Source organism: Salmo salar, chromosome 01 (assembly GCF_965601325.2).
Source record: "Salmo salar chromosome 01, fSalSal1, whole genome shotgun sequence".
In the NCBI taxonomy this organism is placed as follows: Eukaryota; Metazoa; Chordata; class Actinopteri; order Salmoniformes; family Salmonidae; genus Salmo; species Salmo salar.
Genome location: NC_138291.1, coordinates 53,490,078 through 53,507,668, shown reverse-complemented (window position 1 = coordinate 53,507,668; position 17,591 = coordinate 53,490,078). Strand labels below are relative to the sequence as shown.

Genomic DNA, 17,591 nt, shown 5'->3' with positions numbered 1-17,591 from the left:
TTGTCTTGTCTTTGTGCTTAGGGTCCCTGTCCTGTTGGAAAGTGAACCTTCACCCCAGTCTGAGGTCCTGAGTGCTCTGGAGCAGGTTTTCCTCAATGATCTCTCTGTACTTTGCTCCGTTCATCTTTTCCTCGATCCTGACTAGTCTCCCACTCGCTGCCTCTGAAAAACATACCCACAACATGATGCTGCCACCACCATGCTTCACAGTAGGGATGGTGCCAGATTTCCTCCAAACGTGACGCTGGGCATTCCGGCCAAAGAGTTCAATCTTGGTTTCATCAGACCAGAGAATCTTGTTTCTGGCCACTCTAACATAAAGGCCTGATTGGTGGAGTGCTGCAGACATTGTTGTCCTTCTGTAAGGTTCTCCCATCTCCACAGAGGAACTCTGGAGCTCTGTCAGAGGGGCCATCGTGTTCTTTGTCACATCCCTGACCAAGGCCCTTCTCCCCAGATTGCTCAGTTTGGCCGGGCGGCCAGCTCTAGGAAGAGTTTTGGTGGTTCCAACCTTATTCCATTTAAGAATGATGGAGGCCACTGTGTTCTTGGGGACCTTCAATGCTGCAGACAGTTTTTGGTACTCTTCTCCAGACCTGTGCCTCGACACAATCCTGTCTCAGAGCTCTGCAGACAATTTCTTCAAACTCATGGCTTGGTTTTTGCAAATAGTCTGGGTTGGCATTTGATTAGATGTTCAGGAGTCTTATGGCTTGGGGGTAGAAGCTGTTTAGAAGCCTCTTGGACCTAGCCTTGGCACTCCAGTACCGCTTGCTGTGCCGTAGCAGAGAGAACAGTCTACGATTAGGGTGGGTGGAGTCTTTGAAAATTTTTAGGGCCTTCCTCTGACACCGCCTGGTATAGAGGTCCTGGATATCAGGAAGCTTGGCCCCAGTGATGCACTGGGCCATACGCACTACCCTCTGTAGTGCCAAGCGGTCGGAGGCCGAACAGTTGCCATACCAGACAGTGATGCAACCAGTCAGGATGCTCTCGATGGTGCAGCTGTAGAACCTTTTGAGGATCTGAGGACCCATGCCAAATCTTTTCAGTCTCCTGAGGGGGAATAGGTTTTGTTGTGCCCTCTTCACGACTGTCTTGGTGTGCTTGGACCATGTTAGTTTGTTGGTGATGTGGACACCAAGGAATACTTATGTAAATAAGGTATTTCTGTTTTAAATTTTTTAATACATTTGCAAAAGTTTCTAAAAACCTGTTTTTGCTTCGTTATTTTGGGGTATTGTGTGTAGATTGAATAAAAATAAAAAATTAATCAATTTTAGAATAAGGCTGTAATGTAAGAAAATGTGGAAAAAGTCAAGGGGTCTGAATACTTTCCGAATGTACTCTATTTCTAAATCTAATGTTCAATAAATGTGCAAAAATGTCTAAAAACATGTTATAACTTTGTCATTATGGGGTATTGTGTGTAGATGGGTGAGAAAAAATATAAATTTTATCCATTTTGAATTCAGGCTGTGACACAACAAAATATGGAATTCCTGTCGAAATAAAGGTTACATTTTATTTTGATTGGAATTCTGGTATTTATATAACATTTTCAGTAAAATAACTTTTGTGGGAGAATACATACCAATACAGCACTATGTGTACATTCAGAGGGTAGCTGGTTTCTGTATTACAGTTCTAGCAAGTATTCAGTTCTAGCAGTCTTCCCTGTGGCTCAGTTGGTAGAGCATGGTGTGTGCGACGCCAGGGTTGTGGGTTTGATTCCCACGGGGGGCCAGTACAAAAAAAATATATTAAAAAAAAATATATGCAATGTATGCATTCACTACTGTAAGTCGTTCTGGATAAAAGCGTCTGCTAAATGACGAATACATTTACATTTTAATACCACTGACACTTTCTTTAGCTGTTTTGACTGCGACTAAGCATATATCTAAGGTAATGTTGATTTTGTACATTGTCATACCCAGTTATAACCAGTTATAACCATAGGCTAGTACATAAGGTGCTCCATATTTCAGGTGATCTGTCTATCTGGTCAAAATCACTGATACAGGTCCCCCTCCACTCTCTGATGATATGTAACTTGTAATTATGTCTCCAGAGAAACCTCGATTTTTTTTTGATTTTTCCTAGAATAACTACTTTTCGGGGGAATACACATCAATACAGAGTGTATCTGAATTCTGTTTTTCAGTTCTATCAAGTATTTATACCATTGGCAGATTTGTTATATGCACAAAAAAAAGGTAATTATAGGCAAGTACACCGGGAGCTAAAGGAAACACCAACATAAAGTGTCGTAATAGGGCATTGATCCACCAGAACAGCTTCAATGCACCATGGCATAGATTCTACAAGTGTCTGGAATTCTATTGGAGGGATGTGACACCGTTCTTCCATGAGAAATTCCATAATTTGGTGTTTTGTTGATGGTGGTGGAAAACACTGTCTCAGGAGCTGCTCCAGAATCTCCCATAAGTGTTCAATTGGGTTGAGATTTGGTGACAGACAGACAGACAGACAGACAGACAGACAGACAGACAGACAGACAGACAGACAGACAGACAGACAGACAGACAGACAGACAGACAGACAGACAGACAGACAGACAGACAGACAGACAGACAGACAGACAGACGCACACGCACACGCACACACACACACACCCTTTAAACCCCCTATACTCCTTTGAGACCCCTTGTTCAAAGTCACTGAGATCTCATCTTCTAGCCATGGTAGCCAAAACAATGAGAAATGGGGCTATTTTAGACATGAGCCTAAGCATGATGGAATGTTAATTGCAGTGGAAGCAGGGCTGTCTTACCGAACGGGCACGCATGGCACATGCCCTGGTGCCCCCTTAGAGGTATGCACTAGTCCAGCACTGTGTGGAAGAACCTGCTTTCAATATACTTTGTATCCCTCATAAGTGTTTCCTTTATTTTGGTAGTTACCTGTATATCTTTGCAGATTATCTGTCTATCTAGTCAAAATCACTGATACAGGTCCCCCTCCACCCTTTGGTGGTATGGATAACTTGTAATTATGTCTCCAGAGAAACTTAGATTTAAATAAAGTTCCTATTTATCAAATTTCTATAGGCGGAAGTACGTGTTTTTTTTTTTAAGTCCATGTTGATACAGAAACATTAAACAATGATTTAAATTTGTTAAGAACAAGTGGATTGACAAAGTCATGAAACGTTTGAAGAATTTTGACCCCATTTAGTAGCTTAAGGGTTAAAACCACACAATGTTCTGTGCATATCATCAAAGAGTGGGTCATTTTGACATGCAACCGTCTGGTGATCTCCATATATGTAAGGCTCAAGGAGCTCCGTGAGAGCCTTCTACATGATTTGAAGCATTGCTTCGTTTGTTTACTAAATCTATGACAACAAAAACAATGGGAACAGGTCCCTCATTTGTTTTATATACACTATATAGTAAGATGCCCCTGCATCCCACTGCTGGCTTTCCTCTGAACCTAAGCAGGGTTGGTCCCTGAATGGGAGACCAGCTGCTGCTGGAAGTGGTGTTGGAGGGCAAGCAGGGGGCACTCTTCCCTTCTGGTCTAAGGTGATCCCAATGCCCCAGGGCAGTGAAGGGGAAATTGCCCTGTGTAGGGTGCTGTCTTTCAGATAGGATGTTAAACAGGTGTCCAGACTTTCTGTGGTCATTAAAAATGATACGGCACTCATTGTAAGAGTGTTAAACACGGTGTCATGGCTAAATTCCATCATGGCCACCTATTCACCCCCCTCATTCCTAATTGGCATGTATCACTCCCCACCTTGATAGCTGATGTGTGGTGAGTGTTCTGGCACCAAAATGGTTGCCGTGCATCACCCAAGTGGGTGCTACACATTGGTGGTGTATGAGATGAGTTTACCATTTATTTATAAAGCCCTTTTTACATCAGCGGGTGTCACAAAGTGTTATACAGAAACCCAAACAGCAAGCAATGCAGCTTTGAGTACCTCAGTTGGTAGAAATGTGCTATATAAATCACAATAATTATTAAAAACATTTGAACAATTTGCATAAAATAACTCACCAACAGTAAGTCCTTAACCATTCAAGCTAGTGACACAAAACCAACTTTCTCATGTTAATCCTATCTTCAAATTCTTCAACTATTTCATTAACTAATAACCATATACATTTGCATCACACAACCCATCAGCTCTTGAACCATTCAAGCTAGAGACATCACGCCAACTGTCTCATGTTCAGGCTATCGTAACTTTCAATTCTTAAAACTCTGATCAATTATAACTATATAAATGTGCACACTTAGCATAAAATAACTCACCAAAAGTAACTCTTGAACCGTTTAAGCTAGAGGCACAAAAACAACTTCATCATGTTCAGGCTATCCTATCCAATCAATACATTTTTACATCTACTTACTTTTTCAACTATAACCAATCACTACCATCACTACTGCAGTGCTATAACGTATTTCAGATCCATAAATACAAGCTAGCAAGCGCACTACATTTTCTTCAGGAAATGTACTTTCTCGTTTTTTATTCATCTTTAAAACATGTTTAAATATTTCATCCTCTTTGACATTAGCATTTTGTGTATATTATTGACCAAAAAATACAATTAAATCCATTTTAATACCACTTTGTAACACAATAAAATGTGAAGAAATCCAAGGGATCTGAATACTTTTGCCAAATTCGAAAAGAGCTAATAAGAAGATGTGTAAAATATAGGCCTAACGTAGTAGTGATTTTAGCATGTAAATCTTGGTGGGGCAAAACAAAAACAAGTGGGATGCATGCCAGCAAAGCCACTACACAACACAACACATTAATTGCACTATAACGGTGACAAACGGTGGCCACAAACAGCCTACATAAAGCTGTACCAACATCTTACCACTGCTACACCTGGCTATCAGCGGAGCCTTGTCTGGCAGCGGAACAGTTAATTCAGCCTCATTTACTGCCTTTTAAAAAAACATAGCTGATATAGCTGACTTGCTTTAAAAAATATGGTTTTCAATGACAATTGAGATGTAGAAACTATGGCATAATGGGACGACAAGCGAATGAGAGGCAATCCGTAATTTCGATTAAGACATTAATGAGCAAGCTAGGACGGACGTAACATTAGTAAATATAACTATTTGTTTAGCACCTTTGAAATGTACAACGACAGAATTCAGAACATGGGCCGTTCTTACAGTGTTCTCCCTGTACACCAAGTCAGCCAATGAAAGCTAAAACAGGTTATAGGCTACATGTGCACCACCAAGTCAGAACAGTAGGCGACATTTAAGAGCGGTAAATATACCAAATGATTAGGGTGAGGCACATGGACATCTTACTACACAACATACACTTAGCTAAAGTATACATATCTCCCTGGCAAATTACATAATTTATGCAGCAGCATACAGTACAATACATTTTTGGACTCATCTTTTCCCCCGATGCCTTGAGATGGATGAAATCATACCTTGAAGGCAGAACTCAGTGTGTCAGAGTGAGCAATGAGCTGCCGCCCACTCTTAGCTATGATGTGGGCGTGCCCCAAGGGTCAATACTGGGGCCCCTCCTGTTCAGCCTGTACATTAATGATCTGCCGTCTGTCTGTACTGGGTCTGAAGTTCAAATGTATGCAGATGATACAGTGATATATGTGCATGCAAAGAGAAAACAAGAAGCTGCACAAGAACTCACTACTGTCATGGTCCAGGTTACAAAGTGGCTCAGTGACTCTTGTATGCATCTCAATGGGAAAAAAACTGTCTGCATGTTCTTCACAAAGAGGGCAACAGATGCTACTGAGCCAGATGTCTATGTGTCAGGGGAGAAGCTCCAGGTGGTATCTGATTTTAAGTACCTTGGCATCATACTTGATTCCAAACTCTCTTTTAAAAAGCAGGTGAAAAAAGTAATTCAAATAACCAAATTCAACCCAGCTAATTTCCAATTTATACGAATTTGTTTGACTACAGAGGTAGCAAAACTGTATTTCAAATCTATGATACTCCCCCACTTAACATACTGCTTGACTAGTTGGGCCCAAGCTTGCTATACAACATTAAAACCTATTCAGTCTGTCTACAAACAGGCTCTCAAAGTGCTTGATAGGAAGCCCAATAGCCATCATCACTGTTACATCCTCAGAAAGCATGAGCTCCTGAGTTGGGAATATCTTGTAAAATACACAGACGCATGTCTTGTATTCAAGATCCTAAATGGCCTGGCTCCCCCTCCACTCAGTACTTTTGTTAAACAGAAAACCCAAACATATGGCAGCAGATCCACAAGGTCTACCTTGAGAGGTGACTGTATAGTTCCCTTAGTCAATCTGCTTTCTCCGTGAGAGCTTCCCATGTTTGGTATACACTGCCATCAGAAACACATAACTGCACCACCTATCACACTTTCACAAAAAACATGAAGATACGGCTAAAGGCCAATCAGATTTGTGAACATAATCCCTAGCTGTGTATTGCTGCTTTCCATGTTGTCTGTAGCTGTGAGGTGTGGAAACACTTTGTTGCTTTTATGGATTTTGTCTTGTTGCTTTTTGTGCTATGTTGCTCTGTCTGTATGCTATGTCTTGCTTGACCTATGTTGCTCTGCATGTGCTCACTGCTCAATGATTGTCTGTATTGTTATTGTAATTATTTTCATAACCTGACCAGGGACTACGGTTGAAAATTAGCCGGCTGGCTAAAACCGGCACTTTTACTGAAACGTTGATTAATGTCCACTGTCCCTGTAAAAATAAACTCAAACTCAAACTCCTTGTTGAATTTGCTATTTCCAATTTGTTGTGTAATGTTTATGTCCAATGGCCGATGAGCTCCGATACGTTTTATCTATCATTTATCTTCATTATTCCTCTTCATATTACAAGGATTAAAAAGGATTTGCCAGTAGATTGTCGACTTTATTCATGATGATGACTGCTAGCTAAGATTTTGAAAGTATGATGTTGACATGATCAGTCCAATCAAAGCTACTGTACATATAACATGATTTGACGTCCTCCCAGCTGCCCACTGCACTGAGGCTAGGTAACACGGTCACCACCGATAAATCCATGATAATCGAAAATTTCAATAAGCATTTCTCAACGGCTGGCCATGCCTTCCTCCTGGCTACTCCAACCCCGGCCAACAGCTCCGCCCCCCCCCGTCCCCCGTCCCCGTCCCCATCCCCCCGCAGCTATTCGCCCAAGCCTCCCCAGCTTCTCCTTCACTCAAATCCAGATAGCAGATGTTCTGAAAGAGCTACAAAACCTGGACCCATACAAATCAGCTGGGCTAGACAATCTGGACCCTCTCTTTCTAAAACTATCCGCCGCCATTGTTGCAACCCCTATTACCAGCCTGTTCGACCTCTCTTTCATATCGTCCGAGATCCTTAAAGATTGGAAAGCTGTCGCGGTCATCCCCCTCTTCAAAGGGGGTGACACCCTAGACCCAAACTGTTACAGACCTATTTCCATCCTGCCCTGCCTATCTAAAGTCTTCGAAAGCCAAGTTAATAAACAGATCACTGACCATTTTGAATCCCACCGTACCTTCTCCGCTGTGCATTCCGGTTTCCAAGCCGGTCACGGGTGCGCCTCAGCCACGCTCAAGGTACTAAACGATATCATAACCGCCATCGATAAAAGACAGTACTGTGCAGCCGTCTTCATCGACCTGGCCAAGGCGTTTGACTCTGTCAATCACCGTATTCTTATTGGCAGACTCAATAGCCTTGGTTTTTCTAACGACTGCCTCACCTGGTTCACCAACTACTTTGCAGACAGAGTTCAGTGTGTCAAATCGGAGGGCATGTTGTCCGGACCTCTGGCAGTCTCTATGGGTTCAATTCTCGGGCCGACTCTTTTCTCTGTATATATCAATGATGTTGCTCTTGCTGCGGGCGATTCCCTGATCCACCTCTACGCAGACGACACCATTCTGTATACTTCTGACCCTTCCTTGGTCACTGTGCTAACAAACCTCCAAACGAGCTTCAATGCCATACAACACTCCTTCCGTGGCCTCCAACTGCTCTTAAACGCTAGTAAAACCAAATGCATGCTTTTCAACCTTTTGCTGCCCGCACCTGCCCGCCCGACTAGCATCACCACCCTGGACGGTTCCGACCTAGAATATGTGGGACAACTATAAATACCTAGGTGTCTGGTTAGACTGTAAACTCTCCTTCCAGACTCATATTAAACATCTCCAATCCAAAATCAAATATAGAATCGGCTTTCTATTTCGCAACAAAGCCTCCTTCACTCACGCCACCAAACTTAGCCTAGTAAAACTGACTATCCACCAATCCTTGACTTCGGCGATGTCATCTACAAAATAGCTTCCATTACTCTACTCAGCAAACTGGATGCAGTCTATCACAGTGTCATCCGTTTTGTTACCAAATCACCTTATACCACCTACCACTGCGACCTGTATGCTCTAGTCGGCTGGCCCTCGCTACATATTCATCGCCAGACCCACTGGCTCCAGGTCATCTATAAGTCTATCCAGCAGGTATATCTCACTGATCATCCCCAAAGCCAACACCTTATTTGGCCGCCTTCCCTTCCAGTTCTTCCAGCACTGAGCAAGGCTGAAACACCTGCATTTTGGAGCTGCCATACTCAAGAAAGCAAAGAGACCATGTTTGTATGCGGCTTAATTAACTCAATGATATATAAGATGACGGGTTTACACTGGCCTAAGGTAGATTTCAAGATGGCTTGAGAAAGGCCTATGCCATGCTGTCAAATGTGTGTAGATAATTCAACACACCCCCACACACTTTCTTTTCCTAAGTTTAAGACCGATCAAAATCTACAATATCAGGGCTATGAAGATAGGCAAAGTTATTAGCAAATGTGTAATCTTATTTTGTTTTCATCACCAGAATTAGTTTTCAAAAATGTAACAGCGTGCAAATGACACGCTGTTAACATTTAGCCTAATGAAAATCGGATAAATCATAGGCTATGCAGGTTTAGGTCTACTGGTCCTACTTTACCCACGCACCTTATCATTCAACAATAGTTTACGCATGGTAATTTTTCAATAGGCATAGTCATTATGCATTATGCCAAAATTGTTGGCTTGTAATTATTACTTATCAGCTATTTTCATCCGTTTAAATGTAATGAACATGGAAAGATATCAAATTATAGTGACCCTACAGTTTTGCTATGTCAATGCAACATAGCCTATGTTAAAAAAGTTGACTCAACAATGACTTTATTATTTTTGACAAATAGTTTGAGGTCTAGCCTAGGCCTACTATGTGAAATATTTCATATTTACACATATTCATCGAAATGAAATAGGCTTACATCAGAAATGTCTATACAAAGCAATGACACCATACGTTTCTCGACGAGGACAACTTTGAATACATAGTTAAACTATTTTTCTCACTTGCTTGTTGTTTCCTGTAACTGAAATTAACACATTTAAAGCGTTTGCAAAAATATTTACTCTACACATTTTAATAATGGTGTAAAAGCCTACAATAGCCCAATTCAAGCGCACTTTCACAAGACGTCCACTTGAGGACGGCAGCGCACCATGACTGTCAAAACCGAGAGGAAGTCCGCACAATCCGTGACTGATGCTGTAAAGAAAAACCTGTACTTATTTCATAATTATCTTTACAAACAGATATGCAACTCAAAAGACTGCAACTGAAAAGACAGATTTTTCTTAATCACCGATAAACAAACGATTATCCGCATATGTAGGCCTAAATATTTTTGCATTGACAACTCTACCAATAGGTGACGCACTTTTGGACAGCCTTTGAGCAATTCTCCTTCATCACTGGTACATTGGATGGATTAAAATAAGAAACCATTCAAAGAATGAGACCAGTGTAATATAAGGGGGATCTTGCTATGTTGTAGAAAAAAATTATGTATCTTGCATCATTTCACTAAAGTAGGTCTAACTGTTAATCGTTAGGCCTACTAAATAAATAAGGGCATGTATTGTTATACGGCTATTAATATTATCATTTGTGTAACAATAATACGGATGAACTGATAATAATAATAATAATACTATTTGTTTATTATTACTCATATTCTGTTTTAGTGCTGTAGTAAATGCATTAGCCTACTGTTTATCAGTCTGTAACTTCAAAAAGTCCGTTTCCTCATTGAGTAATAGAGGCCAATATGATACATAGGCCTACAGCAGATAAAATGTAAATGTAAATCATAGGCCTATACTGTGTACACAGGACGTTTTAAAAGACACTGTCCACGGAGGGAAACTGGGAATATTACTACGCAAGGAGACAATGGCCTTCAATAAATCGTGCGATATTGTATGATCAGTGCGCTACACAAATGCTTATTGGGGTTGTAATTGATTAAAATAAACACAATGCTTGCTGACTTCAGTAAAGTTTCCAATCGTCCCAGTTTTCACGTAGAAGACATGGCTACCATTCTGCTATTAGTCAATTGAAATGCCAGAGACTTGGCCCTGTTGCCTACTATCATGAGGTGTCCCGACGTAAAATTAGTTCAACTGAAGTCAGCCTTCGAAATCTTTCAGATATATTTTAAAGGAAAATTACAATTGGCTCAGAACAGGGCAGCACAGCTGGCCCTTGGATGTACACAGAGATAAAACATTAATCATATGCATGTCAATCTCTCCTGGCTCAAAGTGGAGGAGAGATTGACTTCATCACTACTTGTATTTGAGAGAGATATTGACATGTTGAAAGCACCGAGCTGTCTATTTAAACGACTAGCACACAGCTCAGACACCCATGCACCCACTCGGGTCTTTTCACAGTCCCCAAGTCCAGAATAGACTATGGGAGGCGCACAGTGCTACACAGAGCCATGACTACATGGGAACTCTATTCCACATCAGGTAACTGATGCAAGCAGTATAATCAGATTTATAAAACAGATAAAAATACATCTGCGAAGCAACACAAACATAGGCACAGACACATGCATACACACACATGATAACATACGCACGTACACATGGATTTTGTGTTGTAGATATGTGGTAGTGGAGTAGGGGCCTGAGGGCACACACTTAGCGTGTTGTGAAATCTGTTATGAATGTATTGTAATGTTTTTAAAATTGTATAACTGCCTTAATTTCGCCGGATCCCAGGAAGAGTAGCTGCCGCTAATGGGGATCCATAATAAATAAAAATACAAAATACAAAGTCAATCTTAGATTACATTTACAGAGTGTAACCTCGGCATAATATAAATAACAATGAATAATCATATACATAAGCCTAATAATCATGTCAATGTTTTGGATTTTCTTACACGTGTGGGTCACCAAAGATGGGCTTTATAATAATGATAATGACTAAAAACCCTACAGTTATCTTATTCCAACAGTGCGAGTTTAATGGATTAAGAAAACATCATGCTTATTTTCATTGGAATTCAGCAATAGCAAAATAATGAATATATCACTAAAACATGTAAGTCTATTGCGGTACATACTAGGTTATACATTGCGATTGGCTTTATTGTTATGGTACAGGCTTTGTAAAACTCAAATTACCAGTGATAAAGTTTTCATCGGTGAATGTTGGACTTGCACCCGGATAAAGTAGGCCTATTAAAGGTTGTGTGTAAACTAATGTAGGCCTACGTAGTCCTAAATGAATGGGTCGTTAGTTGGTATGTCAATACGAAAAAACGAACTGCACTGAACGTCGTGTGGATCCAATATCCATTACTGTAATATTCTGGCCAATAGAAATTGGGGAGACCTCAATCCCTGACTAATCGCAAACGGATTGGAGAAAATGAAAACACGGAAAGACGATGCCAGGGTATGTGGTGGGGTATGCTGGAATTACCATAATAATGGAAAATAAAAATGGAATTTAAAAGGTACATGTAAAATGGTAGACCCTTATTTAAACACAACTATGTGGTGGCTATGGGTAAACACACCCAGTTCAATGGTTTGTAGGCTACATTTTACACTAAGAATGTATCACACATTGTCAATAAATGTTAAACCGACTTTTAGCACTATACTTCAACATAAAAATCAACACTGATAAACATGAAGGCCCCTTTAAGACCAACTGTCCTCAGGCCTCATCGGTAGACATAAATGCAAACGTAAGTACCTTGAGCTTTTCTACTGGTTCAGATGAGTATGTAAAATGTTCTGAAGATCTGGTTCTGAACGAATCCGTTCCGTTTTGCTCGAGTCCGCCTCTCTGTGCCTGTTCCTATTGACGCACTTAAAGACTCTTCCCTCAACCTTAAGGCGAGTAGCAGCGACCAATCACCATGCCATTACAGGCTTCAGAGGAAGCTGTTTATGTGACTCCAGCGCTAATTAGGCTCATGAACTAACAAATCGCTTGCACAACTGTGAGGAACCGATCACATCCATGGATTGTCTGGCGCAGTCGACCACCTTTATGGCTGTTAATTGATTTGTTGTTACTTTGGCTTCTATTCTTGCTGCACTCTTTGCTCCCAAGTTATTTATGCTGACAAACTTTCTCGGTGTGGAGTAGTAGCCTATTTTTACGAAGAACGCCTGCACCTCTTACATTCTAAGCTGGGGAATCTTGACTATCAAACCATGTTTCAACCTACACCGAAGAGGTGTTTTACTATAGAATCGTTGGTAGCGAAGGATAATCCTCTACCAGTGTCGAGGTCTGAGGAGCCCATACGACCAGCAGCTCTGAGCTATGCAAACTCCAGCCAGATGAATCCATTTCTGAACGGGTTTCATTCCAGCGGCAGGGGCGTCTACTCTAATCCGGACTTGGTGTTTGCTGAGGCGGTCTCACATCATAACAACTCCGGTGTCCCAGTTCATTCGGTGCCCCCTCCACACGCTTTGGCTCACCCACTTTCATCCTCGCATAGTCCGCACCCTCTTTTTGCCAGCCAGCAAAGGGACCCCTCTACTTTTTACCCATGGCTAATACATAGATATAGGTACTTGGGTCACAGATTCCAAGGTAGGTTGAGATCGCATTTGTCTCTTTGACGTATTTATTACGGATTTGTACTGTTTGTCTTTTTGGATTTTCCATAGCATTTCTCGTTAACTGTAATTTATATAACATTTATTTATGAGGATGAAGACACGAATGCTATAGTGGTGTAAATATCAGTGGGCTATCGAAATATATATTTGTGGTGTCTTGAACAATTGTTTAAACCGTTTTTGTCTGTTATAGGCTAATTAGAACTGTTAAACTGGAGTAGACTACTTTCAGTAATGTAGGGCATAGTATTTCTTAGGGTGGCTACACGGGTTCACATTTGTTTTACCTGTAGCCTATAATTTACATTTTGTTGAAGAAATCGCAGTGTGGATTTTTAAAAAGTCCTTTAGCATCTAAAACATTTGATTGAAACACAATCATAACACCTTACAAATCTAAATTGTAGATCTATATAATTGGATTGTTATTTTTTTTTAAACAAAATTGTTGACTTTTAAAAATTGAGTTATTACTTTCTTTTCTCGTTTAAAAATGTGTGTGTTTTAAACTGCGTGCAAATCAACTGAACAACAATGACAGAAGCCTGTGTCATTTATGGCAATCGTCTCTGCCATGGAATATGCTATGGGTAATATTTCTGGCCTATGTTTTTATGGCCGAAACTGCTGTTGAAGAAATTGTACACTATGCACTTTTAAAATCACAATTTATAGGCCCCCAAATTGGACTGTCATTTGAAAACATTGTTTTATGCGGGTGCATGCACATTATATGTATCTGAGACGTGCAAATTGTATAGTAGGCCTAACTGAACGATATATTTTCATTTGGAACCAATAATGGTTACGAGTGTCTAGTTAATAATTAAGACAATAGGGTTAATGTATCCTGTGTTATTCTCCACCATATACTTACATTATAGTCTACCGGTAATGTAGAAAATAAAAGTTTGAAAAGGGGTAGCCTATAGGCACCCAGAACTCTTTGTTATTGTAGACTATTATATTTTTAATGTGTGGTGTTTTTAAGATAACCAAAGACGGGATAGAATCGCCGCTTAAATAGCTACTGCATAATCCTATCGTTGCCATTTGAAGACTATAAACTGTATCAATTTGCTATTGTTTAAGTTCTTGCTGTCGAAAAAAAAAATCAAGGTGTTGCTGTGTCTAAATTGGTCTCGATGTTCAATTGAGTGGTGCCGTAGACTTTAGTTAAAAGTTAGACGGCCCAAGTCTACCGTATAACCAAAATATGATCATAGCATCATCGTCTCTTTAGCCTCAGTTTGCAAGATTGTTCATAATGAATATCCCTCCCATTGTCGTTTTCAGGTAACGAAACAAGTCCGGAGAGCTTCCTTTTGCACAATGCACTGGCCAGAAAGCCCAAAAGAATTCGGACAGCTTTTTCACCTTCGCAACTTCTGCGGCTTGAGCACGCATTTGAAAAAAACCATTACGTCGTAGGTGCCGAACGAAAACAGCTTGCGCACACCCTTAGCCTCACAGAAACTCAGGTAAGAACATTTTCCCTGAATTTAATATTCACAGGTTTATCGTTAAATCCGCATCAGGCCAACTTTGAATAGGGAATGGATTTAAAATACTATCATGTCAAGTTGCGTCAAACCTGACATGACCCACAGGTTACAACAATAACTGTTTTTGTGTAGGCTACGGAATCTGGAATATGCTACATTTTCTCGGAATAATTAGGCTACTTATTGGGAATTCAAAGTTCTCATTGCATAAGCTATAAGTGACATTAGGGGAATTATGAAAATATATATTGAAAACACGATAATATATTGTCTATTGGGGGGGAAACTGCACAAATGCTACACTTAGAAGAAAGGTTCCATATAGCCTAGAACCAAAAATGGTTATAACGCTTGCTTTATATATGGAAGTCCTAAAACTTGTTTAGGCCTATAGAAACCATTTTGTATGGTTATTTTTCACTGAACCAAATGGTTCTAGAACCCCAAAATAAACACACTTCTAAGAGTGTATGGTTAAATATAGGCCTAGACCCAATCCATCTAGCAAGATGTCATAGAGACTAGGCCTAATTTAAGAATTTAAATGAAGGGGGGAAAACGATAGAAATGAAAACACAAGTTTATTCATTTTTCAAAATCACTATTGGATTAACGTGTAACCCGCAGTTTTAGAGAGACAAACAAATAAATGTATAGGCTACACCATTTGCATTGAAGCTTTAGCTGGGGAAAATCCATGATCATAGGCTATAACCTCGTTTTAGGCGGGGTTGAGAGAAAAAAGGTTCCCATTCAAAATGGAGGGCAATTAACCAGTTAACCATTTTATAGGATCTATGGCACGCTAAAAAGAATGAGCCGGACTCAATGAATTTTCCTGACCATATTTAAGATCGTATTTGTGCCTATCAGCTTGCGGAACGGTCGGTGTCTTTTGTCCCAGTGTCACCACCGGCTCTTCTCTAAACGGAGGCTATTAGAGGGGAATGAGGAAGAAATGAACCATCGCCCACTTCAATTAGCTGACTGAAAGCACATTAAATGCACCTCACTTGCCAAGCTGTCGGACGAATGGCTTGTAGATATGAATATAGCCCACTGTAGCCTATTGATATGCATTTACAAAAGGCTTAAAATTAACAGGTTTATGTATAAGAAATCTGGATTTTGACAATTTTTAGAAATTATAAAAATGAAATCAAACATATATTTATGCAATTGCATATCCATGGCCCTGTTTGCGTCATGTTTTTTTTCGACCAATAGGCTTAGGGACGTCAATTTCTGGTATATTGGCTTATGTTTATAGTAGGCTATAACCAACATAGACATGCCGTTTTTTTTTACCTTTATCCCATAAAGGCATCAATGGACTACCCCTACATTTATTCATCAAATACATTTTCTCTTGAAAATAACCTTACTTCTAGCCTATAATGTAAAGACTTTAGTGCCATAACATTGGGGAAATTTTCACACGGCAATCTATGAGAGCCTATGTTTATCTTTTGCTGTTCTGCTATTTGAATTCACACTTTGCGCACATGGAGGGTTTTTGTTTAGTATTTGTGAATTTATTCTAGCCTTTATTTGTTTCCCTTAGGTAAAAGTGTGGTTTCAGAACCGAAGAACCAAGTTCAAACGGCAAAAGTTGGAGGAGGAGGGTTCAGATTCGCAACAGAAGAAGAAGGGGACCCATCACATAAACCGATGGAGACTTGCAACAAAACAAGGATCTGGAAGTCCCGAGGAAATTGACGTCACTTCAGACGATTAATATAGCCTACTAAATTGTTTGAGCCTGTGACAGCTGCGTGGCGTGAAGTATGACATGGCTAAGGATGCTGTGTACAGGGAGAGGGTTAAGCTAATGTCACATTTCGATTCTTCGGAGATCGGCAGCTGAGGGTGAGAGAATTCAGATTGGTGGCACTGCTGTCATCATGGGTCTGTCAATACGTATCAAATTGCCCAGGCGAAAGTGATCGACAGTATCGCAGTCCACTTACCTGACCCCCTTCCACGCACCAACCCACCACTACAATCTCCCACGAACCTCCCAAAAATTAATCTCCAATTCACATTGGAAATTTGCACTTCTGAAAGTTTCTAAATATGAACGTTTCCACTCAAGATACCAAAATACAAAACTGTTTTTGTAAAACTTGAATTGCATGGACTTTCTGGTAGTTGTTATAATTTGATAATTTTCTCAAAACACAACTTTGTTTTTACTCAATCTCAGAGATGTTGTGCTTCTTCCTTTTTACAAAGTGTGCAGTCTTTTAATTAATGATTATCGTGTTAAAGTGATTGTGAAAACAGTATGAAGTAGCAGTGCTGCGTTATAGTGTTTTTAAAGAAAACACTAATGGAAATGAATTTCGAAAACTTTCTAAAAGTTTATCAAACCACATATGAAGTACTTAAAGGGAAAGTATCCAAGACACTCCTTAAACCCAAGCTTTACCATGTCTCCGTTATTCTGGCCCGAGCATATTGTCAGGATTTGACCCTCCCGTGTGAGTTGCCACGAAGGACTAATGCAAGAATTGACAGCCATAGAGGCGAGAGAACTTCAAGCACTGAGCGTTTCCATGTACAGAGATAGTCCAACAAAAAGTTAATGTTTCTGTTAAACCCTCTTTTACCAGAATGTACATAATTTTGTGTTTGTGTTAAGTTTGCTACAATTTTAACACAAAGTATACTTCCAAGAAGTATGTAATTGTCAATATTTTGTCAATAAAGTTTTATCAATATGTTGCGCGCAGAGTAAAAGTAGGTCTAATGGTTTTGATTTGCGAGCAGCTTTCATATCTTGACATTTTATTCCCGCTGTCACCAATCACCCGCTCCATAGCCTATATCTTGATTTTGGTCATACCAGTCTCTCAAGTAGACTACACTTGAGGTAGCTAGCTCTATGACACATTTCAGAGGGAATCCAGACAATGTGAAGGCTTGTTAAAGTAACTTATAAATCATGCTATTACGAGAAAACGCAAGATTTTTTTTTTTTCTGTGGCAAATGCATGGTTGTTTTTCCGAGAGGGGCAGCGTCTGGTCTACTCAGGCTACAAAGAGTCCTACGAGCTTTTGTGAAAGTGCAAATCAGTTTGGGCAATTATCATGGGA

At 40.1% G+C, this 17,591-nt stretch overlaps 2 protein-coding genes across 3 annotated transcripts in view; one reads left to right on the top strand and one right to left on the bottom strand.

The window, feature by feature from the left end:
- dennd10 (DENN domain containing 10) overlaps positions 1-12,245 on the bottom strand; it is a 40,639-nt gene extending 28,394 nt beyond the window's left edge. The window contains exon 1 of the mRNA XM_045719431.2: positions 12,104-12,245. The gene's annotated coding sequence lies outside the window, so the exon portion shown is untranslated. The remainder of the gene's footprint in view (positions 1-12,103) is intronic.
- Positions 12,246-12,253: 8 nt separating this feature from the next.
- On the top strand, positions 12,254-17,234 carry emx2 (empty spiracles homeobox 2). Of its 2 annotated transcripts, NM_001141726.1 has the most exon segments (3): positions 12,291-12,958; positions 14,284-14,468; positions 16,057-17,234. In NM_001141726.1, coding segments are annotated over 3 exon segments (747 nt in total). In that variant the 5' UTR covers positions 12,291-12,570; the 3' UTR covers positions 16,231-17,234.
- The last annotated feature ends 357 nt before the right edge of the window (positions 17,235-17,591 follow it).

What these genes read in the sequence shown, in the direction of transcription:
- emx2 (XM_014198367.3), top strand. Translation starts at nt 12,571, where the DNA reads ATGTTTCAACCTACACCGAAGAGGTGTTTTACTATAGAATCGTTGGTA. An exon ending in CTTGGGTCACAGATTCCAAG is followed by an intron (nt 12,959 to 16,056) that starts GTAGGTTGAGAT and finishes TGTTTCCCTTAG; the next exon opens with GTAAAAGTGTGGTTTCAGAA.